Here is a 19,802-nt window from a genome sequence, read left to right on the forward strand (position 1 = left end):
AAATATTTTTTTATGCCTGAGCTTTCTTTACCAAAGTCAAATATTGTGAAATGAGAAAAGAGAGAAACAAAGTAAAAAAATATCACGTTCGCAGGAAGTATAGTTTGGAGTATCTGACAAAAAATATAAGCAATAGTGTCAGACACTGGTTGCCCGGTTAAGGGTTAAAAACAATTTTGATATCTTAAGGCAAGGAGGGACAATTTCCCCTAGGTCTTTCTCGCTAGGGCAGCTACTGATCACTGTTGCCAACTTCACTCTTTTAGAGCCAATCTGGCTCTTTCGTGCACTCCTTTGCCTGAGAACTGTGCCAGACGCCCTCTGCCCCACTATGATGCCACCACTGGCTCCGGCCCATAAATACCAACTTTTGCCATGAGTGTACATTTTGCACGTGACGTGATATTCCTATAGCTATAGGCTGCGTCACCCACCTCTTCTTTCCTCCCCATGTATTTTTATATATAGCGCTGTGGCTAAGATGAAGATGACAATATTGTTACCCGGGAACCCTTTATTTTCGATTTTATATTAACATCATTGGATTATTGAGATGGGTGTTGCCGCCAAATCTAGGTGGTGAAAACTAAGAATAAATTGCCATCACTTTAAAGCTAACGGTAATAGCAGCACCCCCACCCCTCTGACAACTAAAATAACCCTACAAGGCACTTTATGCAGCCTTTGTTAATCTAGCTCCTTGAAAGTCCACTTAAGCTATATTAATCGTGAAATTTAGCTCTATTATGCACATCAGGTTTGGCAACACTGCCAGGATGGCCGTAGGAGGCAATGAGAAATGCACTAGGCCGCTCCACTCGCCACATGGGGAGAAATTCATACTCTTCATTTCTGGCGGAGATCTTTTTAGTAGCATTGCTCATTCCGACGATATTGGAATAAATGCATGCCTGGTGCGTAATTGTCCCTCTTCGCCTTAAGGTCATGTTTTTAATGCCTTTCTAACCTTGGAATGGAATTTATCTACTTTAACATATGTACATGTGCAGACTTTTCAATTCCCCTATTCCCTGTCGTATTGGCTGCAAACGAACTATCTGCAGCCTTCACAAGGCTGAGCAACGCAGCTCAGCTGATCCACCTTAAAAGGAAGAGGACTGCTCACCTTTCTCCCCACTTTTCGACTGCCTTATGAAGTTCTTGCATGGTCACTGTCCTTCCTCATTCACAAAAAGAAATGTCGACCGCAAGCAATCCCCGGCCCACTTAGTCTTTGGCAAGGGTGTTGGAAAGACCTTGGCCACGCTGGCCACAAGTGTTGCTAACGTCCGTAGCACCACCTAACTCAGTATGATTATTCACATGTGAAATTTAACAGAAAAGTAATGAACAAATTAGCTTATGAAGTTAGTCAATGAGTACCAGTCATGAAGTCAGTAACTCAGAAATATAGAAGGTATATAACACTGCAAATACGACAAGGAAGAGGGCGCATTTTGAAGCATGGGGGTTTTGGATACGTGTTTTCTTTACTGTGGCCATCATCCTGTGTTAGTCTAGCTTTTGTGTGCTGTTTTTGCTGTCTTGTGTAAAAGTATGGTCGAGATTGAAAATAACCACCAGGATAGACAAATGAGATGAGCAATCATGAGGGATCGTGTCCTGAACTATGCATAACAAAATCAAGTAACAAAAATGGGAAAATTTTCATTAAGCAATTAACCTTTAGTCCATCGTGCCGGTCTGACAAAAAAAGCCCAGTGTCACAGAGGCTTTTGAGTGCGAAATTTAAATTTGTATACTTATTGGAGAAAAATCGTAATAACTCTGGCACTATGGGACCAATCTACTTCGGATAACTTTTGTTTTGCAGCTAAAATATCAGCGCATGCAACTGTGTACAATTTGGAACCCCTAACCGCAGGGGGGTTACGGGCAAGGGACACAACCCCCAAATGTCAACGATTGATTTGTTGTTTAAGTCCACTTTATGCACAGTAAGGCTAATCGGGACTGGTCCTACAGTTTCAAGTGGGATCCAAACCACTTGTGCCTCCACCAGGTATCAAACCCCTTGATTAAAAGGTGATGATGCTACCACTGTGCCATCAGGGAGGCCCCAAATGTGAAAAAACAACAAAAAAAACCAACAGGTTAGCAGGGAAAGCCCCCTCGTGTGTGTGTGTACCAGTGATTTACCCACACACACCCAACACCACCACTCCTGCGTTAGTTCACTTCAATGCTCTCCTAAAATTTTTTCAGACACCCAATTTTTGGTAATTTCGGTTCCAAATTTACCCTTACACCACCCCTATATTACATTTGGAAATGTTACAATTAGCCGAAACTGGCACATCGCTTGCCTATCATGAAAATTCATGGCACGACCCTGAGAAAGACAATAGATGTTAAGACTGTTATTCAAGGCAGCTTAAAGAAGAAAGATTCGGCCAATAGAGCTATATAAATGATTGAGGGGGACATAGGCACAGACTCCATGGGTACGATGTGGGGGCACAGCGCCCAAATAATTTTGCTTCTCTTGTGAAGTTTACTCTGAATTGTGCCATATGAACTTAACTTTAGAAACACATTTGAAATGTTCTAGACCATCAACTTTGGGGGGGCTATGACCAGAGACAGCAAAACACGTGACTTATTACTATATACTAAGTATATAATTATGAGTATTGTTAACATTTTTACTAAAAAGTTTCAAAAGAAGACTTGCATGAACTAGGAGAGTGGATGGGACGTTCGGGCTACAAATGGCTCTTACATGACATTCAGAACGAGGTCATTGATATATAAGGGAGATCTGTTTTGCGCTCCATGGTAGCAGATATTACAAGTCTGGAATATTTTGCTATTATGGTTGACAAAACTTGTGACATATCCATCCGTAAACATTTGACATTCTGATTCGAACTGTAAATGAAAATTTTAATATTTTTGAGGAATTCATGGGCTTTTACGAGATTCCGAACACTGAGGCCAAAACTTAAAAAAAGGGAGAGAGTGAGTCATTCATCAACTTATTTCAGTGATCAGAGCCCACCCAATAATTATGACAAGTCAGCACCCCTGGAGAGGGACATTCTATTTGCGAGAGAAAAGTCTACTTATTATGGTTTTAAATAAATAGTGCGTATGTCTAAATTTCCTACTGTGGTTATTTTACTTTCACAACCGATTCGAATATTATTTTAAAAGAAACACTGAAGAGTCACATACGTATGTATGTACTCTCTCTCTGGTATGTTGGCTGTATCAAATAGACTGTGCTATGTGTAGCACCACTGTAAATATATCTGCTAGTGTTGTAATGACATAAATTATGAATTGTAATTAGTTCTTCATAGACTTCAAAGTAAATTTCACAATAAGTAGTTTTAGGAACAAAGAAGTGTAACTTAATGTAAACACCACAATTTTCGCAATTTGAACTTTATGTAATTTAATTAACTAGTTCATATTGGGGGATATATTTCAAAACCATACAAGAAGGATTTATTAGAATATACAACTTCTATCGTAATATACGAGTAATGCAACTTTATGCGTGTGTGTCCATAAAGTGGTATCAACTTGAAATAACATGAGTCATTCCATACCAAATCAACACAGGTAAGTGCAATTTCCAACACAGCCCACATCCTGACCAACTCAGATTTTCATGAAATTTGGGGAGTTGAAACTATGCATGGAATTTTGCATCTCATGAGTCTTGTAAATGTTAAATTATTCAAGGTCAACGTTCGCATAAACTGCCCTTTTTGAGCCCTCTTAGCTATACTAAATGTGCTGTAACTCCGCCCCTATTTTGCCTAGAAAGCTCAAATAAAGCTTATTGTACAGGTAATTGAACAAGCTTTCCAGTGATACATAACAAGCCTATCTCTGGATAAAAATATAATTGTGACCTTGAATATCTCAAACCATGTCCACTAAAAATAGTGAGGGGGGAAAAAAAAATTGATCCCTCATGCTATACATATCAAAAAATTATTCTGGGATTTCAATGGGATCAGAAGATACAAAATAGTATGTGTAACTATGTGACTGATAAAAGCCTCATTACATGAACTATGACAAGTCAAAAATGCCTTAACACCCCCCTACAAAATGTAAAGGAGTTATCCTGGTCATGAAAGAAATAGGTTAGGCACAGGGAGATCCCTAGCTGTGTGTGTCAAGCGCAGGTGCAGCATATTGTTGACCGGTATATTGAATTCAACGCAAACATTTAAAAGGAAATGGGGTGATGTGATATATCAAATCAGGCCAGAATTTCACGAGAAATGAAGTGGCAAAGCTTTTTTCCAACGTTCTTTAGCCAGCAAAAAGTTATACGAATATCTCTCACTTATGATACATGCACATTACAATGCTGTCAATGTTCCTGTGAGCACACTCACATAGAACATTTGGCAATGTAGTAGGTGCAACATCAAAAGCAGCAACTATGCCTTCTCTCAGATGGTCAATATCATGGACTTTTAATGCATGCAGCATTCTCTTCAAATGTTTCTGAAGGTAAAAGTCCTCCTAAGATGTTAGATCTGGGGAATGTGCAGGCCTTTCAATAGATCCCCGTCTGCCCATCAATCTTCCTAGAAATTTACCATGAAGAAATTGCCACAATGTCGACATAGTGTGGTCACACACTGTTCTGTTTCAAAACTCTAGAAGACTATTTCGTTGATAAAATATATACAAATAATTAAATAAGAAATAACCCCCACATAAAAAATGACATGATCCTCTTTAATGAAAACACTTAGATTCTCATCTGAAAAATATATATAACAGAGGTTCAGCTCATGCATAATTAAGAGGCACATTTTTGGTAAATAAAAATTTTTGATGTTATAGTGGTGAAATATCTGATCAAAAGCAGTCTATAAAATTACATCTTAGTTTTAAAATTGTGAATATAATCCTAAATTTGATTTAAAAACTGCAGTTATTATACAAAATAAACACATCCTTTTCAATAGCAAATTTATGTAGTTACCAGAATATTACATTTATTCTTGTATAAAGGTATCTATTTTTGCTTCTGAAATATTTAGAGCTGAATTAATCAAATTCATGATGAGAGTTGTGCGAATTACTCACAATGATAATAATAAAAATATATTAAAAACTTACGTTTTGCGAGTATCTATGTTGCTTCTGCTAAGTTTTGGGACGCAACTGCTCCCTTCTTCAGGCTGTTCACTTTTAGGTTATTCTCAATTCATAACCGTGTCGACCTTTTATTAGGTATAGGATATGGAATTGGTTAAGTGTGTGTGGTTAAAAAAGAGGAAGAAATAAATGAAGGAGGGATGAAGGGGGTGTATGGAATAGTTTGCCAATGCGGGAAGGAATATGTGGGTCAAACAGCAAGAAGCATGAATGTTCGGTGGGGAGAGCATTACAAAGTTATATGGGAGGGGATTCCCAAGACAGGGCTCTCCGAACATATCCTTGACGAAGGCCACGTTATCGCCAAACGGAAAGTGCTTAGGGAAGAGGAAAAACCTCTAAGAAGGAATGTATATGAAGGGCCGTATATATGTAAGAGAAAAGGGAATAAATTAAACAGAGACGATGGGAATATCGACAAAATGTGGGGGAAGATGTTCAAGAAGTGGGATGGGAAGGAATACGTAAAAGTAGGCTTTAACGTAACCCCGGAAGTAGCACGCCAAGCTCAAATGGAAGAGGAATTCTCACTTTACGTGAACTGGAAAGGAGGAGGGGAGGGAGAAAGACTGGAGGGGAAATAGAGGGGAGGTGCCCAACCTCATGCTCTATGAGGAAACCTTGGAGTATTGCAATTGCAGCACACGCGGGCCATGGCTATTTAGTTTTAAAGTTTTAACGTTTCAAGGAGCCGTTTCTAATCAGGAAAACAGCATGGTAATATGACTTGCACCTGTTATGAGTGTTAGGTTTTTACCGTTTTTAACCCACACACTTAACCAATCCCATATCCTATACCTAATAAAAGGTCGACGCGGTTATGAATTGAGTATAACCTATAAGTGAACAGCCTGAAGAAGGGAGCAGTTGCATCCCGAAACGTAGCAGAAGCAACATAGATACTCGCAAAACGTAAGTTTTTAATATATTTTTATTATTAATGAATTAATCAAATTTTTCATGAAGTGCATAACTCGCAGGATAATTCAAACTTCAGAAAGTTTCACATCTGTAAAGAAACTAATATTCATGCTTAGGAGTCTTTTTGAATTTTGCAGTTCATTTTGTGCCAATACAGGGTAGGAAATTGCTCCTCTCACCTTTCAGAAACATGAAAAATTAACATTGCAATCTGCATGCCTCTATGTATAACGCATATATTCATACAAAATTGTTGCCCCCCCCCCCTCTCAAGCATATTAAGCATGGAAAAATTTGGACAGCCACCATGAAACCACACATGAGCAGCGGTCTATTCAAGAAGCGAAGGTTGCCAAGAAAGGGTTACTTGATAAGAACAAAAAGCAAAAACAAGCCACAGGCAATGGAGAAGTTGTGTCATGTGTGGGAAAGAACCACCTCAAAGTGAATCATTTTTTATGTTATCAATCCAAGACTCATGGAAAAGTTATTCATAAGTACCTGGCTGCCAATATTTTTGTCATCTAGCTGGCATATTACTTTGGTGAACAATTGCATGAAAAAATTAGATAGGTGAAGAAATGATGAAAACCAGAAAAGTTATTAACAATATTAATCAATTTGCTGGTATAAATTCTTATTATACTGAAGTCAGAACATACGTTTTGAATGCTACCATTTACGGTGTGCATCTAATTTGAACCACACAGGATTGACAATGAACCAGAAAAGAAATACTACACATTGAAGATTGAACTTCCTGGTATTTACTATCAGTGACAAAAATATTGAGACCTCTTGTTTGCATGCTTGTAAAATTATATTCCGTGGGAGAAAAGAAGTCAAATATACCTCATTGGAAAGCTACAAGTGTGCGCTTTTAGACAAAAGCAAGACAAAGTGATTTTAACTGTTTTCTATTCAGACAAAAATGCTCGTAGAAGTATTTTTTTTTTTTTTTTTTTTTTTACATAAGTGGAATTCAATTGTGTGGAGCTTCATGTAAAACGGTCTTAAAAGTATTATTATTTTGTTGTTGAAACTTTTTTATGTGGAAATATCTCAGCCAAATATAATGGCACTATCATCTGTAGAACAGCCACAATTAATCCAGATGTTAGACAATGCTACAGGAACTTATTACTGTAAGTAGTTTCTTCTGTAGAAATTGGAAATAATTGCGAACCATTGGCGCTAGCCCCACAAACCATTGGCGCATGGTTAGGTTAGTTTGGTTAGGCAAACATAGTTAAAATTTGGTGTCGTGTCGTGGTAGTATCAGGAATATATATCCGTTGTGACACAAAAAATTTCGCAAAAATAGACAGTTTCCATTCCGAAAACTAACGTCTGATTTTCGGTTATTTTGCAATTTCTAGACGTTTCCGACAAATTTTAACTTCAGATTCATGATTAGGAGGCCTCAATTAGTGAGTATGCCAAATATGAAGAAAATCTGAGAGGGGTCCGGCCATCTCAAGTCGTTCTCATTATTGTAAGTATTGGTGTACATAAATCTTTAGAGGGGTCTCCCCAATGATGTAGTGGTAACGCCCTCACCTTGTTAACGATAGATCCTGGGTTTGATACTCAGTGGAGACACAAAGTGGTTCAGGCCCAGTTTAAAATGTAGGTCCAATCCCGATTAGCCTATCTGTGGATGAAGTGGACTTGAAACAAAAACTCCATCTTTCTCAGTACTGTCATTCAAAACAGTATGTTCCCAATCTAATCTCGGCAGAAATAAACAACCCTCATTGGCTGATACACAAAAGACTGACACCGAAGGGAAGGGAACAAGAAGAAATTGCTGAATCCCCTTCCCACATGAAAATAGATAAAACAAAGCTAATTTCAGTGACTTTCATCCCTATTTTCCAAGAACTCCACAATACCTGATCCGGCATTGACATTTTCACTTACCCATGCCTTTGATTTCGCTATCTGATTCCCAGGAGGGTAGGGTTTTATCCAGTGTTTCTAGAAAAATCTAAGGAACTTCCTGTGCTGGTCTCCCAATGTCTCAAGGAAGGGTGAACAAACTTTGAAAAAGGACAAATGTTGAGACATGCTGTTGCCTTGGCCCGCTCTTCTACACACTGAAAATCTTTGGTATCGTTAACAGAAAATCAAAGGATACTCACTCATGCAGATAACAGGCTCAGCCCTACTCAATATCATTCAACTTGTGATGAGAAAAATCAAGCAAGCTGAGCAAAATGATCCCGAGGAATGCACAGTGATATAATATTATATTATTACTCGGTATATAACAACAAAAAAGGAGAGCATGAGATTCAAAACTATGATGTTTCGTTCTTGATGAAAAAGGATAACCAACTGCACCATGATATTTCTAATGAAATGCTCTGTAAAACACTGTGAAAACAACCATTGTGCTGGAGTTCAGAACCAATTTTCTCCACAGATGAATGAAGACTCACTTTGCAGAATCGTCCAGTATTTTACAAGGTACCTTTAATGAAATTATGCCTAAAATCGTGAGAAATTTGCCTCTTCGCATTAAAATGCAGCAGCAATTCTCTCCAGGTGGAGGAGAATGTGTTCAGTGTTTGAAACGTGAATTTCCCTACTTTCAATTTCAGAATCTTAAAAAAAGATAAACACATGCATTTCAACTTACAAGCTTTGTTTAATTGCATATTGTATTACTGGTTTAGGGTTTCTAACATCATGAAATGTGAAAGATTGAAAACAAATTCACAATGGCTAATTCATTTAGGAAGAAGAACTGCTGCAAAGCTGGCTATTATATGTTGGCTCTGAAGTGCTACGTTGTCAAATTTACAAATTCAGGACAACTTTAGGTGTTTGAAAGGAGTACATGCATTCTGTTGCTCTTGAAAGTACAAGATTCACATTCGCCCCTTCTTTGCTTCCCCATCATCTCACAATCCTGTAGGTCTGAACTTCTCCATACTCACAATCACCAGGGAGTAGAAGCATGTAATTATCAGACTGCTTACCTAACACAGAAGTGTGAATTCACCCCCCCCCCCCTGCAAATCGAGGTAAGACCTATAATGAGAGTAATTTACAACTCTAGACAAGGGACTTTGGCAAGTGTTGTCTTGAGCTTGACTTAACATATACATGAGAATTAACACTACCATTCAAGCTCTCTTATTTTCAGTTCCTCAATTACTGTGCTTAAGAACTACAGACTCCATTGTGTTTTGCGACACTTATTTTCACCAAAATTCTCTGATTATCCTAGATAATACTACAATTCAATTAAAACTTCAAATCAAAAGATTTAGATGTGTCTTATGATATTGATATTTTCAATACAGTCAATATAGTTATTTTTGATATTTTAGATACTCTATATTGATATATTGCACAGCCCTACACTGAACAAAAAATCAACAGAAAGAAGACAGTTTGAAGATTTGATTGGCAGATTCCATATGATTTTCATCTTCTTCATGAGGAAAACCTGAATTCTGAAAATTCTTATTCATCATATTTTTCAAACATCCTGTCTAGGTTAATAAAAAAAACACTCAACACTTACAATATGGCCAGAAATTCACTCTCTCTTTTATACAATTTAATTTTTCCTTAGTAGCAGTGCATGACTGGTGTGAAACAGTCACTCTTCACCTTAGCGAGAGTCAGACATGAAGCCTATATTGAATGCCTGCTATGAAAGAAATCTGCCATGTCCACAATTGCGTAGATACTCAGCATTATTGAACACAATAAACACAAAAAGTCAGGCTGTACATTAGTAATGGGTTGGCAAATATAGTTTTATAATTCTGTCAGGATGGCTTGTTGATGATGTACACTAAATATATGCATAAAGAAATCATGGGCAGCAAAATCCAGGGACCTGAGCAGAAATTGAACATAGCCAAATCCAGAGATATGTACTGAAAAACTATACAATTTTATATATAAATATATATGAAATAACTTACCCAGACTTATCACAAAAAGTGAACACATTACAGACCAAAAAGTAAATATCATAAATGTGCAATGACAAGGACAGTTCCAAGTATGTTTACTGTACCTTGCTTCATAATGGATTGTTACAATGTATATACACTACAATATGGTTTGCTACAATACACCGGAATAAATAGTTGGCCACGGGACACCCACTGCAGAATCATAGCACTTTAATAGGAACCAAAATATATTAAAAGTAACACCATATCCCAACCTCCCCAAAAATGGATGGAAAACATCGACTGCATTGTCAAGCAGCTTAGTGGCAGACAGGGTTGGCAAGGTAATCTACTCATCATGTATTCACATAAATTACGCGTAATTTAAGTCACGTAGAAAACCAGTTTTTTTACGCAATTTAAAAAAAAAATTTCTTTCTTAAATTAGAAATATAAAATCTACTATGATTACATTACATTTTAAATATTAATTTTCTTACATATTTCAGCACAAAATGATTAACCTAACGTCCTCACCCTCCCACTTTCAGCTTAACTTCTCATTTACCCCATAATGAGTAAACTAAACAGTGCCAATTACAACTGCATGCTCAAAGATAGAAAAGCAAGCTTTCACAACAGACAAGCAGAAGGAGACAGGGATTTCACACCAAACCAGTAAGCGACACTGGGCTCTCCATTTCATAAGCAAGCACTCACTGCACATGTGTGAATAACACACTGAGGAGACACTATGTACACCATTGAAAAAATGACCTAGTCCATGTGCAATCAGCTTTTCATGTTTCTAATTACTTCAGTGAGCTACTTCCTTGATTTGTTGTCTGCACCATTTGCACTACGTTTTGGAGCAGTGTATACAGTGTGGTGTGTGCTATGCAATCCAATGGACGTTGAAAGCAGCAGAGTTAAGCGTTTACTTGCTTGAACATATCACCCTTGCACCAGCCTGACACTGACATGGACCTGCACTACACCTACTGTCAAAAAGTGTAGCAAACTAGATGGGGGTAATAGCTATACTTACAAAGTCAGACAGAGATGTTCAGAAAGTCATCAGATTCTACTTGATACGCAAGTAACAATACAGCAGGCAAAATATGGGAAGTAATCAATATGGTACACATCAATTATCTTTAGTGTGAATGGTGTGATCAATGTGGTGGAGTTGGCACAAAAGCAGAATGAATTAAAATATTTCTAAAACTGGCAAATGACAAACATTCCAAACGTATATTCTTCATTCATGCAGTGTTTCTTTGTTGCCTACCACACATTGAACATATCTGAATCACAGACTTCAAAAAAGTATTCTGCCTTTCTGTAGATAGTTAAAACAAGCCTTTCTACATGCCTTGATAACCTAAGTAAGGCTTTGCCCTAAATATTTTTCCCAGATAAGATGAAAGCTGTGTTCATATCTACATGCAACTTTATGCTAAAGGAGGCTTTAACAACTGAAGAAATCTTCGATACATAGTGTTAATAAAAAATCTACATTATAATAAGTACAAATGGGGAAAATATGCCATCACCTTCCCAAGATTTCTACAATGAATACGTACCCTTTCTCAAACCATTGTAATACTTTCCCCACTCTCTTATATAAAAATTATACTATAGGCAGTCTCCTACAAAAGAGGATACAAAATGGAACTCACCCATCAAATAAGGATCATCCACCAAAGGATATAGAAAATCTGTTGTTTGCACCAATGATAAACCACCATGCCTCAGAGGAGTTACGGAGGAATCCATACCAATACCTACAAAAGAAATTAAAAATTCTCAATTTTTCTGCTATTATCTATTGAAGTGCATAGTATTGAAAAACAAAACATCCCAGCTGATTGATTCAATCAATCGTCAGATTTCAAGAAACTTTAAAAATACGCATTATAACTTACATTTCAGAAATGTAAACTTGCCTCACCTAGGTGCCACGTTTTACTTTTTTATACAGATTATTTGTCCACTGTTGGTCAAACAGCACCTTGGACAAATATGCTACATAAAGAACTGAAATGTGCAGTACAAATTACTATATCACAAAACAATTTTCCTCAGAATCCACTGTGCGAAATTGTGCCAGTCGCCATTCTTCAGGCAAACAGATCAGATTGAAATCATGCCGGGTAAGCATTGTGGTATGGTCTTTGCCAAAGTGATTCAAGGTATGATTATCATGATCAATGAGCACGTATAAAATATCGCCAATTTTTTTGCTTTGAAAAAAGCTTCTTGGAAACTATTTCCATAACACCCAAGAACCTGTTTGCTGGACTACATGCAGTTTCTTCCCAAAGTGTACTGCAAGATCACATCAAGCTGAACATCATCCATTCTCCAGTCTCTGGGGGGGTGTACCTCTGAACCTCAGCACCCCCTCCCCTTGCCTTCCTCTTAGCAATCATTTTTTGTAATTAATTTTTATTGCAATCGAGCAGTGATCTATCTGTGGGTGGCTGCTAAGTGTAAGCTAAACATTCCAGAAAAAAATATATGTTGACTACTGCCAACACAGCAGATGCTGTCAAAATCCTTGGTACCCCAGCTTCTCAGAACTCTTGTGCTTTGAACAGGGAAACGTAGGATGGAGCGAGCACTGGCAGACCGAAACATATGGTCGGGACTGAACTGACACAATGGGGTTGCCTTCCGAAATTCTAGGGTACTCTAAACAAGTGGCTGCATTTGTTCGTGGAAATCGGCAGACACGTGGATTGGGTGGGTGCAGACATGCCGAAGGCACAATCGGGATCATTCGGGATTGCATCCAGGCGACTCAAGGCAGGCAGTAGCATGTTTGTGCGGAAATCGGAAATTTTTCCAGTGGAAGCGCCTTCGATAATTATCGAATTTTCATGTTCAGGGAATGCGAATTTTTTTTCTCTTTCAGTAAAAATTTACAATCCTTCGGACACCTCTAATTTTTTCGTTTGGTCAATTTTTGACATTCGTACTTACGTATCTGCTTCGCGGTGTATCAACGTTGTTTTGAAGAAAGTAAGAGCAATTTTTCACATTACAAGTACGTCTTTCTGGTAGGCCTTTTCGCTTGCCTGAGACACAATATGGCGAGTACACCTACCTACATAATCGCATGTCGTGCTTGTCTTTTCCGCATCTTCGTCAAATTTTTGACATTCGTACTTACGTATCTCCTTCGCAGAACATTCCTGAAGGTGTATTGACGTTGTTTTGATGAAAGAGCAATTTTTCACATTACCAGTACTTCTTTCTCCTAGCCTCACACACAATATGGCACGTACACCTTCCTACATATGACGCGTCGGGCTTGTCTTTCCTCGATTTTCAATTGTTATGCAGTGTTTCAACCTTCGGAACCCAAGAAATGCCCGAGAACAAAGTTCACCAGATCTATTTCTTTTTCGCGTTCTTTTATGAAGAAAATTGTAATCTTTCGTGGCGCTATCCGTGAATCATTTCTGGGGCTATCCGACCTGGAATAAGTGGGAAACATCTAGAAAATGCAAAATAAGCTAAAATAAGGCATTAGTTTTCGGAATGGAAATTGTCGATTTTCGCGAATTTTTTTCTTTCACAACCAAATATATATATATTCCTGATACTACCACGAGCCCAAACTTTAACTATGTTTCCTAACCTAACTGAACTAACCTAACCATGCGCCAATGGTTCGTGGGGCTAGCGTCAATGGTTCGCAATTATTTCAACTTCCTAGATAATGATACTAACACGACACCAAATTTTAACTGTTTCCTAACCTAACCATGCGCCAATGGTTCGCAATTATTTCCAATTTCTAGATCCTGATACTAACACAAAACCAAATTTTAACTATGTTTCCTAACCTAACCATGCGCCAATTGTTCGTGGGGCTAGAGACACACCATCCTTCTAACTCTTGTTTCATCCTTCTAACTCTCGTTGCAAATGCAGACAGTTCGAACACTGGATACCCAATGAACATGAACAAAACACAATCAAGACGAGTGATGCATGAAGAAGACGACGACGTGTGATGGTGTACGCGCCAAACGCTATTCTCAGTCGGAGAATTAATTTTCAATGAACAACATGAATTTCAGCTATGAAACATTCCCACATCACACAAAACACCTTCCCGATGTTCGACAATGCTACAGGAACTTAATACAGCAAGTTGTTTCTTCTGTAAAAATAAATAAATGTGTCCGAAGGATAGTAAACTAGTACCAAATTGTTTTCATGTAAAAAGCATAATGGCACCTTGAACTATCTTCCGCAATACACAATTGGTAAGTACGAACCATGCGAAACACAAGATATCAGATTTTAATGTGTCTCCAATATAATGAACTGTTACCCCCTTTTGTCTGCCATTTGACATGTTGGGTACCCTTGACCCTCTGTACTCCCTTGATAAAGTGAAATATTTTGTATGGTTTATGAAGATTACGTAGTTTGCAAAAGTTTCTAGTTTTTAGCTTGCGGAGATGTGCTATTGTCAAATAAAGTACGTGTCATGCCTTAGTGTGTTCTCTTACCATGAAGCAGAACAGACCAAAAGCTTTGCGCAACTGAATAAAGCACCCAACATGACATTACAGAACAGCAGGTTTAACTTTACGTCGTTAGGTCCGGAGTTGATAGCAATTTTCGATGTGTTCTTTTTACTACTTTAGGGTGTATACAACAGGTTTATACTAACAAAATGTGATGAAAGTACTTTGGTGGTAGGTTTTTACTTATGCAGGCCACACTTTGGGATCAAATATCTCAGTTATTTGTGTTTTCCATTTGTTCTTGGAACAAATTTTATATTACGTAAAACATCGAAATCTGCCTATTAAAAAAATTCAACAATTGTCGAGCAGCCTCAAATGAAACACCCTGCAACCAAATAGCAGTAAATCCACACCAAAGAATGCATATTTTCAAGGTATGTACATAAATTGACTACAGCAGTTCTTCAGACTTAATGGCATCAATAATTTTACGAGGTGGCATCTATTTACAAAACAAAACTAAAAGTGGTCCACGATTGATGTCAACATCTATAGATTTCTAAAAATTCAATGCAATCCTCAAAGGGAGTACCAGACACACAAAACTAGTTTGATGTTTGGCTTGGTGGCATGAAGTCTTATTACAACGAAATTAACATACATACACAACTTACAAAACTTCACTACATTCCTAACTCAAGACATCACCATGGTCCTCCATTCCTTTAATACAAATATCTTTGAAACAAATATGTACCATAGCAAATTAATATAAAAAAAAGAAGGTAAAGTGATCCCCTGTGCATAGCACCACGCCATGAAGGCATATAGGGGGTGTGGGGGTAACGCCCACACTTTCTTGATCCGGTCGTGAGTGGGGGTGATGTGATCAGCATCGTGCTCCTGACAGCCTTTACCCCCCAGGTAGCCATGTTATTCGATGCTGGGTGGGCGCCGGGGCTGCTTCCATCGTTAGAAAAGTTCCCGGATTTGAACCGGCCGGGGATCGAACCCGGGACCTTTAGCATGGTAGTCAAACGCGTTACCAACTGAGCCACCGCGGCCACTAGCAAATTAATAAAACAAAAACAAATCTGAAGGTGGCTGGCTGGTGGTATTAATCATTTCTATTGTGGATATGAAGTACATGAAAAATATATGGTATTTTAAAAAAAAAACAGGTCATCATTTTGGAATTTTATGAAACTTAACCCGTAACTAGAAAATTGTCACTTTAACAATGAAGATTAAATAACCTGTGTGCAAGGCACGAAACCCTCAGATGAGCCTGGCAAGAATTTATAATGCGCACTTTTGTAATGTCATTCTTATTTACATCTTGACACCATACCAATTACACTTACCATAACAAAACGTACAAGTTTGTTGCGACAGATTAAATGGTACGTCATTTTACAGGATGCAAAACAGTCCTTAAAAGTCATGTCAAGAGTTACAGACTTTATATTTGTAGTGTCCAGCTTGTATTTCCACATTATAAGGGATACCCATCGAAAACATGCAATATAGTAACGCCGTCCAACGTAGGTTTCTCTGAAAATCGAAGCGAACCTGTTGTGTGCCCTTGTCAAGGATATATGCATTACACAACTAATGCCAAACGCGCGAATTATACAGCAGCACTAACAAATGCTCCAGTGGAAAGTTATTGTACAAAATTGCTTTGGGTACCATCCCAAACCTGTACATCTCTCAACACATGTTCTCAACTCGCAGACCACACTGGTAGGACGTTTTCGAACAGGGTACAGCATACACAAACGATACGTTTCATCATGGCGACAGGATGCAACCAAAATTACCGCAGCACTAATACCGGTTATCAATAAATATTACTTACCAATTCTGGCCATAGCCATATGCATAAAATGGGCATGCTCATGATCCTGGGCATTATTTTCGTCCTGCTGTAGTCCCTCAAGAAGCTTAGAAAGCACATCCTGAGGGACTTTACACCCTCATCCTTTCAAATCAGCAAAACGTGTCAGACGGAAAGACGCGTCCAACTCATGGGCCACAGGATCAAAAGGCCGCCTAATGGCTAAAGTGGTAGGATTTCCTCCTATTTCCAACTGGGCTGCTGCAAGAGCATCTTGAGTTACTGCAGCTGCCTGCATCTTCCTTTGTATGTGATATTCAACACTAGCTTCTTCCAAATAATTCTTTAAGCGTAGCGACACAGTATACGGTGTTTCACTCTTCACAGTCAGACCTGCCCCTTCAACCTCTCGCTGATTCACAAAATGGCGTGCTCCCTGGACTTTGGTTACCCGGATAAGACGCTGCTTGTATCTTACTTGCTATTGGCTAAATCTTCCCGCGCCAAATACCGGGGAGCAGTCAGTAATTTTCTGGTGGAAAATCAACCCTTGCGATACATCACAGGAGTAAATGGGAAACTTACCCAAAACACGCACCGCTTAATTCTCGCAGAAATTCTTGAAGTCGAGCGCACTTTGTCCATTTGGATACACTGCATGGAAGGTTATTATCCAGTCAAGATCTAGGCGATTAGTGTCAAGTTTTCCTTTTACGAATCTATTTTATATTAAGAACACTAGACAACAATGGTTATACCAGACGTAATATACAGTACACATTTATAACTTATTGACAAATTATAAAATAAGTGTTGCCATAGGCCTTTAGGTTACTAATCCGTTTAATTGATTTGGTTTATTTTACGTCGTTTTTGTACCATTTTAGTCTAATCGCAAAGATGTCATGATATGTTTTAATTGATGAAGGGACGCTTAAATAGAGCACATACCCGTGCTCTGGCCGGGATTCCAACCCGGGACCGCTGCCATCGTTGCGCACTGTGTTAACCAATCCGCCACGGAGGTCGGCGTTATTCATCAGCTGAAAGCTGAAAAATGCTGGCCCCACATCTGCATAAAATATACGTTTATATCTCGAAAATTATGTTGCACTGTGAGCTCAGCAACGAGCTCAGGGATTGGTGGATACTAAAGTTTGGAAGTAAGCTGTTACTTGTTTCGAGTAACGGTGACTGTAACTTTTCTATGCATTTTTTCGTGGAAGGACAGCGACGATTTGCTTTCCTTGTTCGCTTGCCCAGGATTTTCGATTGATTGATTTCGTATATTTTACTTCGCTTTCCTGCCACTTTTGGCTAATTGCGAAAATAAGGATGAGTGATGGATGATATGATGAAATTGATGAAAAGACACTCGCATGTCCAGACCGGGATTCGAAACCGGGACCCCAGGATTTTCTAAAAGGAAGGGTTATGTCTTATTTTTCAGTAGTCTGTCATAATATTTTGCCATATTTTCCACATTTCCAGCATTTAAAGCTATTTATTTTATAAATGCTGAGCCAAAGGGTGGGGGTTGTAACACCCACCGCCCATCCCCCCTGCCTGTTCGTTCTCAAGGGATATGCGTTCATTTCAAGGTTTCTTTGACGAAGAAGCAGGGAGAAGCAGCAATTTATAGGCCTACATATATTCGTAATTTCACTATTTTCCATCCTCTGCAAGAATGATTGATTGAATTGTTATCTTTTACATAGCTTTTCTGCCACTTTTGACTAATCGCAAAGATGAGTATGAATGATGAAATCAGGCACGCCGACTTGTCAAAATTATTGGGGGGCTCTGATCACTGAAATAAATTAATGAATGGCTCACACTCTCTCTTTCTTAAGTTTTGGCCTAGTGTTCGGAATCTCATAAAAGCCCATGAATTCCTCCAATTTTTTTATTCACAGTTCTAATGCAGAATATTAATTGTCCACGGATGGATATGTCACAAGTTTCGTCAACCATAATAACAAAATATTCCCGACTTTTAATATCTGCTACCACGGAGCGCAAGACATCAATATATCAATGATCTCGTTCCGAATGTCATGTTAGAGCTATTTGTAGCCCAAAAGTCCCATCCAATACCCTAGTTCATGCACATCGTATTTTGAAACTCCTTTTAGTAAAAATTTAAAAAATACTCTAATTACATACTTAGTATATAGTAATAAGTCATGTATTTTGCTGTCTCTGATCATAGCCCCGCCCCCCCCCCACCCAAAGTTGATGGTTAGCGGTCTCAGCCCCCCAAATTTATGGTCTAGAACATTTCAAATGTGTATTTAAAGTTAAGTTCACGTGGCACAATTCAGAGTAAACTTTACAACAGAAGCAAAATAATACATTAGATCCTCTAAAGCAAAATTATTTGGGTGCTCTGCCCCCACATAGTTAACATTGGGGGGCTCGAGCCCCCCAAGCCCCATGGAGTCTGCGCCTATGGATGAAATTGATGAATGGACACTCACAAACATCCATGCCCAAGCCGGGATTCGAACCCGGGACACCTGGCGTCATAGCGCGCTTTGCTAACATCTCCGCTATGGAGGCATCTCACTGCAAGAACGATTGATTGATGTAGGTATTTTATTTTACTTCGCCTTATGTGCCACCTTTGGCTTTTTTGCGAAGATGGGGTTGAGTGATGATATGGTGAAATTGATGAATGGACACTCACAAACACCCATACCCAGGCCGGGATTCGAACCCGAGACCCCTGGCATTGTAGTGCGATGTGCTAACCACTCCGCATTGCAAGAAATAATTTAATGTAAATGCAACCACGTGACTTCTGTGAAATAGTTATTTTCCTGCGTGTTAGTTCCGGTGTCACTTTGCTCACAAATATATTGGTCCTATCTGTACAGATCATTATACAGAATTGTCCCGGGTTCGATTCCCGGTGGAGGCACATACTAGTTCGGATTCCACTTTAAACTGTAGGTCCAGTCCCGATTAGGCTTAATGTGCATAAAGTGGACATAAAATACCAAATCAATCAATCAATCATTATACAGAGTGGTCCAAAAAGGACTTTACAACTTTGAAAGTGTATAACACTTTATTCAGAAAAGTTACAGAACTGGTTGTGGTGTCATTTTGTAAAGGAATACATCGAGTTTTTAGCTAAAAAAGCTATTTCGGTTCAATCGCAGCAGCATATCAGGCGTCACTTCTTCGATTCGTGCTCTGAGCTCAGCTAGATTTGCCGTTCAGAGTGGAACATACACTAGATCTTTAATGAAACCCCAAAAAGTAAAAATAAATGGGTGTCAGATAAGGTGAACAAGGTGGCCATGTAATTGAGGAAATCCATATGTTCAATATAGCAGTTAAGTTGAGTGGTGCGACTTTAACGCATTCACGGGGTGTAAGGGGTGCTCCTTCCACGTAGTGCACCCAATAGTCAACCTCACTTCCACGTAGTACACCCTGGACTGCAGACTAACGAGGCTCTGG

The 19,802-nt window shown here is 38.7% G+C and overlaps 1 protein-coding gene across 2 annotated transcripts in view; it reads right to left on the reverse strand.

Moving 5' to 3' along the window:
* Positions 1 to 16,760, reverse strand: part of Sps1 (inactive selenide, water dikinase) — a 69,885-nt gene extending 53,125 nt beyond the window's left edge. Inside the window, exons 1-2 of one of the 2 annotated variants that reach the window (XM_083117153.1) lie at positions 16,353 to 16,760; positions 11,681 to 11,785 (exon numbers count right to left, since the gene is read on the reverse strand). In XM_083117153.1, coding sequence (XP_082973279.1) covers positions 11,681 to 11,785; positions 16,353 to 16,629 — 382 coding nt within the window. In that variant the 5' untranslated portion in view covers positions 16,630 to 16,760. Of the gene's footprint in view, positions 1 to 11,680; positions 11,786 to 15,855; positions 16,009 to 16,352 lie in introns of those variants that run through there. The other variant, XM_083117154.1, reaches the window with a different exon arrangement.
* Between the last annotated feature and the right edge of the window lie 3,042 nt (positions 16,761 to 19,802).

This window comes from Lepisma saccharinum, chromosome 2, assembly GCF_977018435.1.
Source record: "Lepisma saccharinum chromosome 2, izLepSacc3.1, whole genome shotgun sequence".
NCBI lineage: Eukaryota > Metazoa > Arthropoda > Insecta > Zygentoma > Lepismatidae > Lepisma > Lepisma saccharinum.